At 41.6% G+C, this 19241-nt stretch overlaps 1 protein-coding gene across 6 annotated transcripts in view; it reads left to right on the top strand.

Moving 5' to 3' along the window:
* Positions 1-19241, top strand: part of LOC142742856 (uncharacterized) — a 285274-nt gene that overhangs the window by 10870 nt on the left and 255163 nt on the right. For all 6 annotated transcript variants that reach the window (XM_075853027.1, XM_075853028.1, XM_075853025.1 and 3 more), the window contains exons 3-6: positions 11984-12130; positions 16569-16677; positions 16760-16872; positions 17778-17913. In XM_075853027.1, coding sequence (XP_075709142.1) covers positions 11984-12130; positions 16569-16677; positions 16760-16872; positions 17778-17913 — 505 coding nt within the window. The remainder of the gene's footprint in view (positions 1-11983; positions 12131-16568; positions 16678-16759; positions 16873-17777; positions 17914-19241) is intronic.

Genomic DNA, 19241 nt, shown 5'->3' with positions numbered 1-19241 from the left:
TGGAACACATATAAACCATATAAAAAAAAGTAACTGCGGCTAAAAGCGCACTATAACCACATGTCACGGTTTTACACCCTGCAATCGTGGTAAAACTATACCATTATCTTCAAATGGAGAAGACTTATAACAGAGTTAAATCTTTCTAGGATGGCTGCCTTGCCAACATTCTTAACTTACTTGCAGGGGTCCAGGAAGCTGAGATGAGTGGTTATTTAGTGGAATCTGATACTTTAAATGGTTTAGCTCTACAAAGCATACCTAAATTTTCATGTAAACGTTTTGTAATAAGCTGTCATGTGTGTGTACATGAGAAATAACGCTATTTCTGGCTATTATATGACTTGTACGTGGTGTTATTTAGCAGTTTTCCCCTCTGTAGCCTCTATCTCTAATTCTCAGTTGTCTCTGAGCTAATGGATGGAGTCTAATGGCTATCATGTCTGCTATACAAAGCACACAGGGAAGTGGAGAATCCTGTTCTTCTAGCTCTATCTAACACATATATAGAAACATCAGCAGAATGGAAGAGATTATACAGCAGTAATCAGAAGTGTAGCTGAGAATCCAGCACTGGGGTGAGATACAACTCTTACTATGAGCAGCGGCAGCATCTGTGTCTCTCACTCTGACCTGCTCCTCCTCTCTTCTCCATAGACTCTGTAGACTTCTATGGGCAGCATGTAACCTGATCCTTCAGTGAGCTTATAGTCCGTCTTGTCTTGAGAAGACCAATTTAGCAGTAAAGTCCGAGTGAGTGAACAGAAAAAGAGTGGGAGGGAGTAAGGAGCCCGATAAGTAGAGAGAGAAGCATTTTTCTCTAGTAAGATATATTACAAAGTTTCTTCTATTCGCTTATACTATTGATTTGCAAAGTTTGTTTATGGTGCAGTGCCTATTTTAGCTGTACAAAATAGTGGCCCTGCATGGTGAAGGAGTCAAAAACAGCTTTTTTCATCTTGCAGAGCTGCTATCTAACAGAGAATAGAAAACAACCAGTGACTAGTGTTACCTATATGTCACACGCAACTCCTCATATCTCCGCTTCCTGGTCTCAATTGGGGGGTGGGATATTTGCATTGATACTTTCTTCACTCTCTGTTAAATCCATTTTTTTTTTTATATGGCTTCATCAATCTTTTGTTTAGTAACACATCTGACTCCTTTTATGCTCCTGGGTTTAGGAGACAAATGTTAAGATAAATTGAGGTCCTTTTTAAAAATGTTGTAGTGGGCTACAAAGTTTCTCTGTCACCACATTATAAGTGCCCTATCTCCTACATAAGGAGATCGGCGCTATAATGTAGGTGACAGTAATGCTTTTTATTTAAAAAAAGAAATCTATTTTTACCACTTTATTAGCGTTTTTCGATTTATGCTAATGAGTTGCTTAATGCCCAAGTGGGCGTATTTTTACTTTAGACCAAGTGGCCGTTGTACAGGGGAGTGTATGACGCTGACCAATCAGCGTCATTCACTCCTCTCCATTCATTTACTCAGCGGATAGGGATCCTGTTAGATCCTTATGTGCTGTCTAAGGCTGGGCTCACACACCCTATTTACGGACGTAATTCGGGCGTTTTAACCTCAAATTACGTCCGAAAATACGGCTCCAATGCGCCGGCAAACATCTGCCCATTCATTTGAATCGGCTTTACGATGTTCTGTGTCGACGGTCATTTTTTTTACGTGCCGCTGTCAAAAGACGGCGCGTAAAGAAGACTCCCGCGTCAAAGAAGTGCCAGTCCCTTCTTGGGACGTAATTGGAGCCGTTTTCCATTGACTGCATAGAAAAACAGCTCCAATTACGTCCATAATGGACGCTGCGAAAAACGCCTGCAACATGCCATTACATCTGAAATTCAGGAGCTGTTTTCTCCTGAAAACAGCTCCGTCATTTCAGCCGTAATGGACGCTGCCGTGTGAACATACCCGTATACTTACACATTAACAATACTGAAGTGTTTAGACAGTGAATAGACCTTCCACGGAATGTCTTTTCACAATCTCTGCACTTCGTTACTCTGTCTGTGGTAGTTACAGCATAGGACGCGTAATCTCGCGAGATTACACGGTAAATGACAGGTTACAACAAGATCACGCTTCCTCTGCTGTAACTACCATAGAAACAGTAACGAAGTGCATAGATTGTGAAAAGACATTCCACGGAATGTCTATTCACTGTCTAAACACTTCAGTATTGCTAATGTGTTAGTATAAGACAGCACATAAGGATCTAGCAGGATCCATAAGCGCTGTGTAAATGAATGGAGAGGAGTGCATGATGCTCATTGGTCAGCGTCATACACTCCCCTGTACAACGCCCACTTGGTCTAACGTAAAAACACACCCACTTGGGCATTAAGCAACTCATTAGCATAAATCGAAAAACGTTAATAAAGTGGTAAAAATAGATCGTTTTTTTAAATAAAAAGCACTGCTGTCACCTACATTATAGCGCCGATCTGCTTATGTAGGAGACAGGGCACTTATAATGTGGTGACAGAGCCTCTTTAAGGTGAGCAATGGCGATCTAAAGTATAAGGCCACGTTCAGACGTGGCAGAATTGCTGTTGAATTCAGCTGCGGACAGTCCGCAATGGAATTCTGTAGCAGCCGGTTTTTACATTTGTTTCTATATATTTTTAGGAAACTTAGTTCAGACGTTGCGGAAAATAACTGTGCGGAAATTAGGCTCCGCAGCATGCACATTATGTTGCGGAGAAGCAGTGGAATTTCACTGCGGATTTCAGCCTTTGCAATGCAAAAATGGAAATCTATGGCAAGTCTGCTGTGATATCTGCAACGTCTGAATTACCTGTTAAATGTGCAAATGTTGCTGCAGATTCATTGCGCAATTTCCCCAAATCTGCACCAACATTTGCAGCAGAAAAATTCTGCCACGTCTGAACGTGGCCTAAGAGGTCAAAGCTCGTTTCATCTTGTACAGATCTGTGTTCCTTTAAAGTCATCGCTGCTAAAGTACATTGTACTCATTTAATTCAGTAATAGCGTAAGTTCACATAGGGCAGATACGCTGCGGAAAAACACACAGCGTATCTGCCCTGATCGCCACAGAGAACTCCGGATGAAAACCTGCACCAAATTGTGGTGCAGTTTTTTCGAGAGGAATGTCCACTGCGGAAAACTGCACGTTAAAAAAAAAAAAAAAAGTTTCATACTTACTCATAGCCATGACGAGGTGCCCTGCAGCCCGGCCTCCTGGGATGACGTTTCATTCCATGTGACTGCTGCACCCTGTGATTGGCTGCAGCTGTCACATGGGTTGAAACGTCACCCCAGCAGGGCCGGCCTGGACGAAGAAGCACAGAATCCTGGGTAAGTAGAAGACTTATTTTTTTTCGTGAGTTGCAATTTTTGCAGCGGAATCGCAGTTTTTCCGCCGCAAAAATCGCAACAGCTGCTATTTGTTGCGGGTTGTATTGAATTGAATTGGGAAAACCCGCAACAAAAAAGCAGCGATTGCGCAAATCTAGTTAACATGCTGAGGATTAAAAAAACACACCACAGGTCCATTTCTGAGCGTTTTTTCCGCTCAGCATTTATGCTGCATGTGAATGATATTTCTTCGAATCTCATCTACTCTGCTGCTACTGTATTATGCTGCAGATTTTCCGCAACTAAATATATTGCGGAAAATCTGCAGTATTTACGCTACGTGTGAACATTTAAATAGTCGCCACCATTTAGTTGCGCATACTTTTTGGGAACACATGGGATTTAGAGCTCTGAAGTTTCTAAACCAGTGTGAAACTTATGCAGTCAGCTAGTGTGCAGTAATGATCTGATTTTGATCTGGGCTTTTTGCTTCAGAATAATTTTTGGACAATACAATTACACTTTGAAGATCCACATGGTGGCAACAAAATGTTTTTGACAATGAAAACAGTTGTACTTTAAGCCACATGGTGGCAATGTATGCACACTGACACATGATGAATGCCCACTCTCATAGACTTGCCAAGGTTTTATTTATTACCATTTAAATTGATGGGTGTAGTATCAATGTGGTATTTGTCTTCAAAAGCAAATTGGTCGTAGATTTATGGACACATAAATTTCCTGCAGATCTTACTCACGCATGTATTCATACTGCAAATAATTTTTCAATGGGAATGCAATTTTTCCTGCGGTTAATGGTTCGTATGCAGTTTACACATGGTAGGGCGTGTTTCTTAGTAATGTTGCAGGGTTATGTTCAGCTCTATGTGAAAACTATCATCAATTTGTGTGATGTGAGGACATCTTTTCATATTAATACTAAGCACTGTTCTAATACAGGCACATGCTCTGTGGTATCTTGTACCTGTCATACATGTGTACACGCTAATTTCTGTCTTGAGATATTGCTAAATATAATGCAGTAATGTGCCTAACAACCAACGCCCATGCCACACCCCTGCAATTCCCCTTATAAAAGACAATCTCCTCAAACTGTTGCAACTGCTTGATAAATATGGTGCACACCACCTGCAACAATATTTAACCCCTTTGTGACCGCCAATTCGGCTTTAGGCCTCATGCACACTTCCATCACCGTTTTCACGGCCGTTTTTCACGGATCCGTGTGTGATTGGAACAGTGTGCTTCCCGTGTGTACTCCGTGTACACTTCCGTGTTTCAGTTTCCGAGAGGCTATTATTAATGCAGTGTAATATGCAAGCGATTAAACTTGATTGCAAAGTCAAGTCCCCTTGTGGAACCAATAAATAGTATTAAAAAAAAGTTACATTAATTGTTTATAACATTTTTGAAAAATTACAATGATGGAATCTGTATTTCCCTTACAAAATAATTATTTTTTTATAGAAAAAATAAGTACCCAAAAAGACACATAATTAGTATCTCCATGTCCATAACAACCCAGCATATAAAATATATTTATCCCACACAGTAAACCGTGTAAAAATAAAGTAGAGGCTGATTTAAACAGAAAAGGTTGTTCACCGTGAAAATAAAAATAATTAACTATATCTATATTTAATTTTGTCTCTGGTCCTCAAGTACACATCATGGTGACCTTATGAATGACAGAAGGAACAAACTGCTAATCCATGCTGCAAGAGAAGAGTCTGCAGGGGATTCAGGACCCATGGCAGTGGCATAGCAGGGGTCACAGCAGTCACAATTTCCACCAGGCCCTGATGCCAGGGGAGCCCATAACTCAATTGATCAGTACACCTACGGTCCATGCTCCCAAGTCAGGTCCTCTTCGGGCGCAGCACTGAGTCCTGACGACGTTCAGTGTCAGGACGTTGTATGTGCGGTGCACATAACGTCATCATACTGAATGGCGTCAGGATCCTGGCTTGCCAGTGTCTGGAAAAAACACTGTCGTCCTGCAATCAATATTGCACATGGACAAAATGGAGCATTGCCGGAAATGCGTCATTGGAACGCATAAAGAGACAAAATGGAGAGATCGCGCATGCGCAGGAAGAACATAATCTCCGTTCGTGAACAACGTCACGGTAAAAAAAACAGTGCATACAAACTACTGGACTGTATGCTTACGGGAAGGTGCCCGTGCAATTGAAAAATATAGAACATTTCTTATTTCAGGCCGTAATTACGGCACGGGCAGGCCCATAGAAGTCTATGGGGCTCCCGCAATTACGAGTGACTACGTGTGTGCACTCGTAATTACGGGAGCGTTGCTAGGCGACGTCAGGGGATAGTCACTGTCCAGGGTGCTGAAAGAGTTAAACAATCGGCAGTAACTCTTTCAGCACCCTGGACAGTGAGTACCGATCACAATATAGATCAACGTGTAAAAAAAAAATAGAAGTTCATACTTACCCAGAACTCCCTGCTTCTTCCTCCAGTCCGGCCTCCTGGGATGATGTTTCAGCCCATGTGACCGCTGCAGCCAATCACAGGCTGCAGTGGTCACATGGACTGCCGTGTCATGCAGGGACTTCAGGCTGGATGTCGAAAGAGGCTGGATGTCGAATGACGAGTCACCAAGACAACGGCCGGGAAAGTATGAATTTCTTTTACTTTTACTACGGAAAGGGCTGCCCTTTTCTTTATCCTGCACTGAGAGAGAGAAGGGGCTGCCGATTAGTGCAGTGCAATTTTGCAGCGAAAACGTGCCCGTAAATACGGGTGGAATACGGGTGACTCGGGACCCGTATTTACGGGCACGTGTCCATAAATACTGGTGCAATACGGGTCGAATACGTGTGACCTAGGACCCGTATTTACGGGAGGAAAAAAAAAAAAGTTTGTGTGCATGAGGCCTTACATGTGTAAAAACTTTTGATTTTAAAAGTTTTGGATAGCAAAAACTGTCACCCTTAATCCTTTTGTTACAAATATTGCATCCAAGGCAGGGATAACATCCCTGCTTAGGCCTCATTCACACGACAGGTTTTCCCGGCCGGGTGCCGGCCGTTCATAAATCGGCCGGCACCCGGCTGCATTAGGAATAATAGACCCCTAATGGGGCTATTCACACGACCGATTTTTTGACGACCGGGAAAAACGGCCGTCAAAAAATAGGACATGCTCTATTTTCGGCCGGGTACCCGGCCGCCCGGCTCCCATAGAAGTCTATGGGGCCGGGTAATACACGGCCATCACCGGAATGTGTCCCGAGTGATGGCCGGGTTTTCCGTGGCTTGCGCTCGATCTCCTCCTCCTCACAGCGCAGAGTGCATATGAGGAGGAGGCGTTGATGCCATTTGGACGAATGGCTGTGCGCTGTACACTGTGTGGCAGGGCCGGGGTGTACAGCAGGTGGAGGGAGCGCTGCGCTGGCTCCCTTCCCCTGCTTGTTTTAAAAGCGCCCTGGCCCGGCGACACCTTCCATGGCGCCGCTAGCAGCTGCTGCGGCTGCTACTACTGTAGCGACGCCACTATAGCAGAGCATGGAGGTATCTCCCCGCTCTGCTATGTTCTAGCCCCACTTTAGCTCCTTGAAGGAGCGGAATCCCCGTGTTTTCGGGGATTCCGCTCCTGGACAGAGCGCTTGATGTCTCTGTCCATATCTGGGCAGTGACATCAGGGGAAACTCCTGAAGCGGAATCCCCGAACACATGGGGATTCCCCTTCAGGAGTTGCCGCTGATGTCACTGTCCAGATCTGCCCGGCCCGGAACGGATGCAAAACTTTATGCAAACCGGCCGGGCAAAATGGCCGATTCTACCGGCCGATACTCGGGCTCGGGCGGGACCTGGTCGTGTGAATCCCACCTTAGGGGGACTAGAACGGTCTGAGATCTCATAACCTTAGCTCCAATATCTGCTTTCACAAGCGTGTTTCATAAGGTTTTTTTTTTTTTACAAGTAATTTGAATATATGATTGGCCTCTGCCCCACCGTCTTCATTAAGAGCTATTGATATATTTAAACATATTAGTTGTTTATTTAGATATCTTGTTTACATTTATGAGAGATATTGTCTTTATATATATATATATATATATTTATATACATATATATATATATATATTGACTATGTAACACTTTTTTTTATGGATTTACCATTTGTATAGAAATGCCTTTTTACATGTCTATTATTATAAATGATAGATCTAATGCATTATTTATTGTACACTGTATGTACTTCCTATATATACTTGGCACTCCTTATTTGCTTGAGAAAGGTTCTGGTGTGAACCGAAACGGCGCTCATTTTGTTCACTCTGTGGTGAATAAACCAACATCTCTCCATCAATATTGAAGTCCTGGTGCTGTTCTTTGCTCTCTATCTCTGCTGTCTATTTACCAAGCAGTTGACTCATCCTTTCACTGGTAACGTGCACATGGCCTGATGTTCAGCTTGTTTGGAGTGCTGTGTTTAACCTCTATCTGCCTTATATATATTATTTTTTATATATATTTTTGGGGTAGGGCAAATATATGTCTTGAGGCAGGTTCCCCTAATCTTTTAATACCCTAGAAATGACTCTGGCTGCCAGTTCTGCATTGATGGGTCACCCAGTGATGCAGCTAAAAGTAACGGGTGGGCCACAGCCATCAAGAGAAGTTGGGTGGGGGTCCCAAGAAGAACCTTTACACCAGGGCCCTTAAGCCTTTAGATATGCCCCTGGCCTGTATTTGCCTAAATCTGAACAACAGTAAAAGCAGGGAAGTTGTAAAAAAATAAAAATAAAACGTAATCTTGTTTTTTCTTACTGAAGACCTCCGTCCGTTAATTAGAGTGACTTTACATGGTTGACCATTCAATTACATGGACGCGATTTAAAACCACATACTATATAACACACCGCCTGCAGCTTTTCCTGTGGTTTGGATCGGGCAAGAATTGTAAATATATACATTTGGTTTTCTATCTATATTTGCACCGGTCTCCATTGCAGTACAATATGTACAAATATACAGCGTCATTATTGAGGTAATTTTGACATTGGAGAAACTGATTGAAAAAGCAATGGAACACATTGTAGTAATCGTATTGTATTGTTATTTCTGTTTGGTATTCCTGTAAATGGCTTTAAAAAGCACATTTAATAATGGTTTACCGCTGTCTGCTATGAAATTCATTTGAGTAGCTGAAAAACATGTGGTGAAGGCTACAGTAAAGCGGTTGGGAAGGAGTTAAGACTTAAAATGCCTCCGTTCTGGGAACATAATAAATTATGGGTAGATAGTTACATTATGCAGAACTTTCCTTCTTCCAATACCATGGACAGCAGAATATCTAGCAAAGACAGGAAATAAACTTTCACAGGTTTCAATCAATTTTGACTCCTGCTTGAGTCTTTGATTCATTTGTAGACAATGCTGGAGTAAATTAGTCAGGTAGTCAATAGCTGCTAATAAGGAAATGGCAGCACAGGAGGAAAGTGATGCCAATGATACTTATTGTACTCTTCTTCTTCTTCCCTGCAGATCAACATTAAATATTAATTCAATACATTAGCAGGCAATGCATGATCTCTAGCTAGTAGTATTTCCACCAGAGTTACACAATTGTTTGCCGTGTACTGATGCATTAGAGACTAATTATACCACGGAACATGGAGAATTCCAAACCTATTCTTCAATATTTCTAAAAAACTAAAATCAACTTGGAAGCTGTGCAATGCTTCTCTTAATAAACTCGAATGGCAAGAATTGCCATTAAATGGGTATTCCTATCGCAAAAAGTCATGGCGTATAGCTAGGATATACACAGTCGAGTCACATAATTATGACCACCTCGTACTTTTGACATCGGCAGCATGTAGCCCATGAAGGATGTGATGTGTCGTGGGCTGGCTTGGTGGGTATATAAGGTGTGTGATAGGCTGTCTGAACACATATCACTCGTTGTTGCCATGGGTAAAAGGGGCGATTTATCAGAGTTGCAAAAAGGGATGAGTATTGGCTTTCGAGCCAAGGGTGGCAGTATTTCTAAAAAAAACAGCGCATTTTGTGAACTGTTCGCGTGCTGCAGTGTTGAAAATGTATCGTGAATGGACAAATCGCACCATTGGGAATAACCGACATGGAAACTGCAGAGCACCGGGTGCCATTGATGTGAGAGGTGAATGTCAGCTACAACTGTGCGCGGGGGCCGAATGACACGCTACAGTGGAGCAGCTCACCGTGGAAATCAATCAGGGGCTGCCAGACGTATGTCTAAAACAACAGTTTAGTGAACCCTACTGCGTATGGGACTCTGAAGCAGATGGATGGTCACTGCTCATATGCTAACAAAGGTGCATTGGAAAGAAAAGGTTTAAATTTGCACATCCGTCTCGGAATTTGACCCCCGATGATTGGCAAAGGTTTGCCTTCTCCGATGAGTCATGTTTTCTGCTTCATCGAACGGATGGACATTTGCGTGTCAGGCGAGAAACATCAGAGAATAAACACCCTGCAACCATTGCTGGAAGAACACAAGCTGGTGGCGTCCGCATTATGGTCTGGGAAATTTTTTCATGCCATTCTCTGGGCCCAATCATCCGTGTGGACGGCACTCTGAACCGATTTGGGTATGAATCCATCATTGCAGATCACATCCACATGCATGCTGTTTGTATTTCCTCGGGCAGATGGAATCTTCCAGCAAGACAATGTGACATGTCACACGGCTAGAAATGTTCGACAGCGGTTGGAAGAGCACAACCAAGACTTCCAAGTACTTCCCTGGCCCCCTAATTTGCCAGACTTGAACCCAATTGAGAATCTGTGGGACCACCTTGATCGTCTTGTTCGCTCTATGGATCCTCCCTATGCAAATTCGGGATGCACTGCAGTCAGCATGGCTTCAGATACCTGAGACAACCTACCAGCCCCTTATTGAGTCACTCCCAGCCTGTCTAGCTGCTGTCCGAGCTGCACATGGCGGTTACTCTGGATATTAGCTGGTGGTTAGTAATGGTACACAGTCAAGTCACATTATTATGTCTTATCGGGGGACTCCTACTGCCAGGACCACCACCAATCCTGAGAATGAAAGGGCTGTAGCGCTGGTTTAGCACTGGGGCCTCTTCACATTTTTTTTCTGCATGGTGGTCACCTGCTGTGTAGGAAACTAAAGCACAGCGCCATTCACTTGAATACAGATGTCTTGCAGCTCCCTGCACAGCGGGTGGGCGGGAGCATTCTCAGGATCGGTGGTGGTACCAGCAGTCGGCCACCAATAATCAGAGTGATGGCCTAGCGATTTGACATCACTTTCTATGATGGCAATAACCCTTTAACTGATTATAAATTAATACATTGTTTTGGCCTTGACTCTTAATATTAAAGGGAATGTCCCACATGGGGCACTTAACCTACCTTGGTCCCCATTTTTCAAGTATATGCACACAAATGCATGTTTTTTAGGTGTGCTCTGCAGATTAAAGTCCCGCTGCGGCACGGCTCTGAGGCAACAGCAACAGTTGTCAAAATCTCAGTCAGTTTTCTGCAGCTATTGCCTATAGATACAAAGCACTGACATTATTGCTGCATGCTTTCTTCGGCACCCATTCATACTGGCTATCATTGGGAAGCTCTTCTCTCTTGTAATTGGTTAATGCTGACCTGTCACCTCTCCTGACATGTCTGCTTTCTAATTACTTGCATTCCCCATGAAATAACAATTCTGAATAACCTTTTCTTAGAACTGTGCATTGTTCTGTTCCTTTGTTATTCCTCCTGGAAATGTATGAATAAATTGAAAACTGGGTGTTACCATTACTCTTGTCAGGAGGGACACGTCCTTACGCACTCTGACTCTCTCCATTCAGTTCTGACAGTATCAGAGTGTGTAGGGACACACCCTATTGGCAAAATAAATTGTAATACCCAATTGTTCATTTATCCATACATTTCCAGGAGGAATAACAAAATGGCAAAATGTAGACTACTAGATGCATTGTATTGTTATTATATGAAGAACACAGGTATTTACTAAAAGAGACACGTCAGAGCTCCTCTTAGGGTATGTTCACACGGCAGCGTCCGTAACGGCTGAAATTACGGGGCTGTTTTCAGGAGAAAACAGCACCGTAATTTCAGCCGTAATGGCATGTTGAGGCGCTATTTCGCTGCATCCATTACGGACGTAATTGGAGCTGTTTTTCCATGGAGTCAATGGAAAACGGCTCCATTTACGTCTGAAGAATTGACAGGCACTTCTTTGACGCGGGCGTCTTTTTTACGCCCCGCCTTTTGACAGCGGGGCGTAAAAAAATGACCGTATGCACAGAACATCGTAAGACCCATTCTAATGAATGGGCAGATGTTTGCCAACGCTATCGAGGCGCATTTTCGGACGTAAATTGAGGCGTAAAACGCCCGAATTACATCCGTAAATAAGCCGTGTGAACATACCCTCATAGGTAAACTTGTTAGAATTTTTATATGGTCAGGCAAAACGCCACGGGTCAAGGGGGTATGCGGCCAACACCCAGTGTGACAGGCTGTCTCCATGCATGACGGTTAGGAATGCTAGAATTCTATGTTTTCGGACTTGATTGCTAGTACAAATTATTAAATATTTAATTCATTTTCTCTGCCAGGTGTTGACCAGAATTACTACAGCCTTTGCTAAAAATATACAGTTGTTACTTGATGATTCCAAGGAAAGGCAAATGATATTTAAACTCCTAGGAAATAACTTTGTACAGAACCATTTTAGTGAATATCCAAATGATCCAAGTCTGTTGGTAAGTAATAACAAATCCCCAAATTTTTAGGAACTTACCTGATATTGATATTCTGAGGAAACATCATATTTCTTCAGTGGCTCATTTAAAGAGGACTGATATGCCCAGGGTTTATTTTTATTATGGCTCACTTAAAGTGGTCCTGTCACCTCTCCTGACCTGTTATAGTAAATAATTGCATACACCATGAATTAACAATCTTGGAGCATGTTTTTTTACTCGTAGAAATTTCTGAATAGATTGACAACTGGGTGTGTCCTGTAACAGACTGGACACTGGATTTGACACTGTCCAATTAGTGCAGAGTGAGGGCTTATTCACACGAACGTATAATACATACGTGCTACACGCGTGATTTTCACGCGCGTCGCACGGACCTATGTTAATGAATGGGGCCGTTCAGACTGTCAGTGAATTTCACGCAGCGTACGTGCGCTGCGTCAAGCGCACGACATGTCCTATATTTGCCCGTGTTTCGCGCTGCACGCACCCATTGAAGTCAATGGGTGCGTGCAAATCGCGCTCGGCACACGGAAGCACTTCCGGGTGCTACGCGTGATTCGCGCAACAGCAGTAAAATAATGATGTCGATGTCATAATGATGCTGGCTGCGCAAAAATCACGCAGCCACGCACCATATGCTGATGACACATGGACCGTTTGCGCGTGCAAAACGCAGCGTTTTTTGCGCACGCAAAACGCCCACGCTCGTTTCAATCTGGCCTGAAACTGTGTAGGGACGCACCCCTTGACAGGGGGAATGTGAACACCCAGTTGTAAATTTATTCGGAATTTTTGCTGAGGGGAATAACAGAGGAATTTTACAACACAGAAAATCTGTTCCAGAATTGGTCCACTTTAAGGGTCAGTTCACACAGAGTTTTTTGGGGCTGATTTTGACATGGAAACCGCGTCGGAATCAACTCCAAAAATCGTCCGAAATCGCCCCCCATTGATTTCAATGGGAGGCAGAGGCGTTTTTCTTCCCGGGTGGCTTTTGGCTGCTCGCTGAAAAAAAGCGGCATGTCCTTTCTTGCCGCGGTTGCTACCTCAGACCTCCCATTGAATCAATGGGAGGCAGAAAAAACCCACGACGCTCGTTTCCAAGCGTTTTTTAAAGTTGTCTAATCTAAAATTAAAAATCTGTGATCTATGCTGTTTATTATATGTATTTGCTTACAGGCTGCACACTTCATTAATTTCAATGTAGGGCAAAGCAGAAGGAGACCTCAATTACTGCAGCTTTATAGTTCCTCCCTTCTGAAGTCCGCTGCAGGAGTAGATAGATAGAGATAGCTAAATAACTTGAATTACCCAAACAGGGAATGACAAGCTGTTTGTCCTCTAGGGTATCTTTCTAGCTGATAAAGTCCTATGATCAGACCAGCATTGGCACTGATTCAAGCAGGCAGTATCTCTCTGCAGTTTGAGGGGTGATAGGAGGGGTGAGCTAGCAGGTTTGTAGACAGAGTGACCGGGACCTGGTTGCAGCTTCACTATATCTGTTACTTGGTGGACAATGATAGCAACCTCCTGTTAGTGCATTATGAAGCAGAGTTCTGCACCACAAATTACTTGCCTTCTTAATAAAGAAAAATGATTTTCTTTCTACTTATCAGTAGTCTTCGTCTGATTGATAATCAGCCTCACTGAGATAAGATTACAGCTGCAGCTCAGAGATGTCAATGGAGATGGGAGAGGGAAGAGGAGGTAGGTCTGCACAGAGAGAAACACAGAAGCTGGCAACATTTCTTCTTCTGCTTGTTTCTAGTAAGTGTTAATCAGGCAATTGACAGTACACAGGGCACCGATCAGCCGATGAACGAGCAAACACTCGTTCATCGGCTGATTGTATTGTTTAAGCAGCCTAAAATATTATCACAGTCGGCAGCACATCTCCCAGTGTAAACAGGTAGATGTGCTGCCGACATGATAGAGATGTATGGGGAAGAGCGGTCGTAGTAACGAGCGCTGGTCCCCATACTAGCTCCTCATGAAAGGAGCAAAATAACGCTGATCAATGAGCTACATCGTTGATCTGCGCTCATTTACACGGCTCACGTCGGGCCATGTAAGAGGACACTTAGACTATCTCAAATCAGTGCTGGATTCACTGGATAGGCTAAAAAATTAAATGTATAGGCCAAAAAAATCTGAATGACAGATCTGACAGTTAGGAGTCCAATCAAACCCCACACCAGGGGTTTCCCATGTTGGGGTTGCTTCCCATGTGAGGTCATTCTCCATTACAGTATGTGCTTTGCCTACCATACTGCCCTGATGCCAACCCTGCAGTGGGGCCCCTAGCCAGCCCTTTGGAAAGCAGTGTTGCTGTTGGAAAATTGTTTACTATACACAGTTTGGGAGGTAATCCGCTATACGTACAGTCAGAGAGATAATTCACTATACGTGGAGGCATGTAGGTAATGCGATATATGTGAAGGCAAGAAGGTAATACGCTATACATGGAGGCAAACGGGTAATGTGTTATGCATGGTCAGACAGTTAATGTGCTATAATTTGCGTCAAGGAGGTAACACGCTATACGTGAAGTCAGGGAAGTAATCCATAAAGCATAATGCATAGAGGTAGGGAGCTAATGCATTATACGCACTTCCGGCCTCGCTATACATGTATTTAGGGAAGTAATGCACTATAGCTCATAACTTCCCTGACTCCATGTGTTAACGCAATCATGGGCCAAAATATATTAGACTGAAATTTGTAATGTGTATGTCAACCGATACCCGCCCTCCAGTGATTTATCCAGTTTCCAAATCATAGGTAATAGATATATATATCTTAGAGAAAAGATGACACAAGAGACCATGCTTGTATGCGCAAAATCCTTCTCTGATCTTTATTGATCCAAACAAGTATATAAGTATAATGACAGGAAAGGTGTAGGCTTTGGTTTCAGCCAATCATCTACAATATGATAATGACTCTGATTCAGCCAATGAGAATATTTCAATGCATTATAATAATTCTTCACCCTCCAAGCCCCAGGTGGCCTGAACCTTGTCCCATGGGAAGGACACACATTTCAGAGACACAAGTTATTGTGTCTACTTCTTATCTCACTAGAGAATGGAGACTGCAGATAAGTTTAAATCATTTAAACAGAGGGCTGAATCCCCTTCCCTCATGGTAAACAATGTCATTGTTCATTCGGCCAAGGCTATTTGATCTGCTCCTTAGAAGAGTAATAAAACATTCAATTCAAGAACACAACATAGAATTGCTTCAGGACATCTGCTGACATATTACTTTTTACTTATTAATCTCAAGATGGCTCCTTCAGGCCAAAAGATGGATTCCAACGATCCAAAATGGACGCCTACCATACAAGATGGAGTCCATGCAAAATGTTATCTTTTAAACATATTCTAATCACTTTCACACCATGTATAGCGTATGTCCTGCCTTACTCCAAGGTAATGCACTATACGTTGAGGCAGGGAAGTGATGCGCTATATGTGGAGTCGAGGTAATGAATAACTGGAAAACACATATTTCATCAACAGCATAAATCCATACACGATCTCTTCACATAGAAGCAACAGTACTATAACAAGTAATAGTTGTTTATTAATAGCACATATATTTATAAACTATATATACGGTATATATATGTGTTGGCCAGATTAGAGGCACGCTAAACACTTCTGATATTTTCATTTCAATCTATTTATTTGTAAATACAAGAAACAAGTATATAGCAATAGGCGGTAACATTATTATCAGGCATGACCAATGTGAATAGAACAGATTTCATGACCAGTTACAGAAGAAAATACTCCTAGTATTTTCAATATAGTTATGAGAGGTACTGTGTTAGGGTATGACTGATAATAGGATGATGTAGTGGGGCTGGAGGTTGTATGTGGACAAGCATGTATGACAATACACCGGAATTGGTGGGCAGGAGGCCCCAATAAATAGCTTCTCCAAACTATTGATACCCTTAATCTCGCTCTGTATATAGACATAATAAAAGTTAAGTAATGTAAAACCAGCCAGTAATGCAATAGTTTAACAACACTAAACTAGCACGGATGGAAAAAAGCCATACACAAAGTAAGTAATAAGCTCCGCTCCTTTCCCCAAACTTTTTGTTCTCATAGTTTTATCTCAGAAGGGAGGGGGAAGGAAGGGGAGATAAATTGAAGAGGGAGAGAATAACAAAAAAAAAAAAAAAAAAGGATTCGAATTGGATCAAGACGGTAAAGGAAGAGGACGGATATCCTGGTAAGAACTTTAGTGTTCATTTAAATGCCTTGTACAACGTGGGAATCATTTCATGGGTACGCTAACTTTATAATGTCTGATAATCAAGTGTTGCAAAATTATAAAATGTCAGTACAATATTTGCAAAACATTTCTGCATATTATGTCTTTTTACTTATTACTAACCTTATTTTTCTTCCACATTTAGCATCCTCCAAACATGCGTAAGGTAGAACATGAGGAAATGGAAAAAAAAATAAAGCTTTGGCTTTGTGATCAGTGGACAAAAACAGCCGAGCTATCAGGATGTGCTACAGGTTTGTAATAATATCTTCATCATACTAAATAGAACAGTAATAATATCTGAGTTTATGTGCAGCATTTCTGTTACTTCTATAGATGATGGCATGACAGAGGTCTCACCAGAAATGACAAGTTTTATAAATCACACTTTCCAGCTGGTGGAGAATGAAATGGATTTATTTTTAGCCCAACATGAAACCAAAGAAGAGGTAAACTAATACATTTTATATTTAAAGAATATGTCCCTTTTTGCAACCATTTATTATTGCCCCAATGCATCTAAAATAAAATCTTTCCAAATAGTCTTGATAAAAAGTATCCTACTATTTTGAGTCCACAGCTCTTATGCAGACCTATGTATCTCCATGATTACAGATTACAAACAAACCCTGTGTAGCCTGATCCTGCATTCATGCTCCCTTCCATCTGTCCCCTGCTCCTTGCTAATGTCTATTTAGGCTATGTTCAGACGTGGCAGAATTTTTCCGCTGCAAATGTTGGTGCAGATTTGGCCAATTACGCAACAAATCTGCACCAACATTTGCATATTTGACAGGTAATTTAGACATTGCAGCTATCACAGCGGACTTGTCACAGATTTCAGTTTTTGCATTGCAAAGACTGAAATCTGCAGTGAAATTCCGCTTCTCCGCAACGTCATGAGCATGCTGCGGAGGGGAAAATCTGCACCGCAGCCTAATTTCCGCACAGTTATTTTCTGCAACGTCTGAACTTCCTAAAAATGTATAGTAATAAATGAAAAAAACGGCTGCTGCGGGCTGTCCGCAGTGGAATTCAACAGCAATTCCGCCACGTCTGATTGTGCCCTTAGTAAGTTAGAATGAAGTAGAAGGGAGTATGAATCAAAGATCAGACTACACAATGTTTGTTTGTAGTCTATAACCATGGAAACAGATAGATCTGCATAAGAGCTGTAGTCGCAAAACTATAAGATATTTGTAATCAAGACTATTTGTTTATTTGCTTTTTATTTTAGATGAACGGCAAAAAATGCTTGCAAAGTAGTACATACCATTTAAGTTGTACTTTTTAAAAACACCTGTGAGATTTGATCTAAAAATATTGATGTAAACTAATATTTACTTATTTTCAGAGCTACTTTTCTGGAGTAAATGAGGAGCTTGTAACATCGAGATCATTCTCAAGGAAACGGCCAAATTCGATTGACAGTAAAGACTTGCATTTTGCCATAAACAGAAAAGATACATTTACATTAAACAGTAATAAAGGTAACCTATATTTACTATAGTGTGATGTTTGATAAAGGTGTTGGTCCTAGGTGGGTAACAGGCAGTATTTTGAAGAGATCATTTCCACCATGTATATTTATGTCTACACTAGTGTAAAATGCTGCATGGATTCTTTCATAGGGCGTTCACTTATAAAGTAGTGTTTATGAGTGACCGTTCTTAGATTTTACCCCTATACTTTTAGTCACTGAAATTTAGCAGTGCCATATAATCTAAACATAAAATCACACTGAATTTAGTTTGGCAAAATTACAAAATGAAACAAAAAGTCTCTTGTTTTGCTCTTTTTGTACTACTATACAGTTTATAAATCTGCCTTCCATTTTGGTTGACTTGAGCAATTAGGCCTGAGGTAAAGATGCAAAGTCAAGGCTGAGTTTAATAACCCAACGCATAAGTTGCCGTGTGCCATTGACATTTTGTATCTTCGTTACATTCTTACATAGTTGGAAAAAAAAGAAAAACGTCAATCAAGTTTTTGTTCAGATTTAACTATTTAGTCTAGAGAGGGGAAAAAGTGGTCATTGTGGAGTGGTTATTTAGAAGACCCCGGGTTACAAAAAAAGTTTTTGGACATGTTTATCTAATGTATGACTAACAAACCGATATATACTTGTTCATTCTAGACAATAAAAGTTGTAATGAATGCAGTTTTGCTGAAATTAGATTATGGGAGGTTTCCTATGAAAGAGCATTCTGTCACACTTCGGAAGTAACTTGAGTTCACATGAGGGACCTTATTTAAATTAGACATTCACATTTGTTCGAGAGTTTGGAGGTTTCCTTGCTATGATCAGCTTGTACTCTTGAAAAAAAACATTTGGAAATTGAAACTAAAGTTCAGTATATATTCTCAAGTATGCCATCTAAACTCAGATGTAAATATTAGAATCATAAAAGACATAGGTGCATAATTCAGCATATTATGCAACACCTTTAAAACAAGGAAACTCAGCTAGGTTTTGTGGGTTTCCATGAGCAATACAGAGATTTTCTTGCAGTCATGGGTCCATGCCATAGACTTCTATGGGCAGCATGTAATCTGATCCTTCAGTGAGATTATAGTCCGTCTCGTCAACGGATTTAACAGTAAATTCAGAGTGAATGAACAGTTAGGAGGGAGGGGGTGGAGAGGAAGGAATGAGGCATTTTTCTCTAATAAGATATATTACAAAGTTTCTCATATTTGCTTGTTCTATTGATCAATGCTAAATTAGTGACCATTTAAATTCCCCTCCATTAATTTGAACATTTATTGCATTTTGTCAATTCTTTATCATTTAAATAATTATAAATTAATCTATACT

This window comes from Rhinoderma darwinii, chromosome 2 (assembly GCF_050947455.1).
Source record: "Rhinoderma darwinii isolate aRhiDar2 chromosome 2, aRhiDar2.hap1, whole genome shotgun sequence".
NCBI lineage: Eukaryota > Metazoa > Chordata > Amphibia > Anura > Rhinodermatidae > Rhinoderma > Rhinoderma darwinii.
Note: the sequence above shows the minus strand (reverse complement) of the source record. Positions and strands in the feature narration are given on the sequence as shown.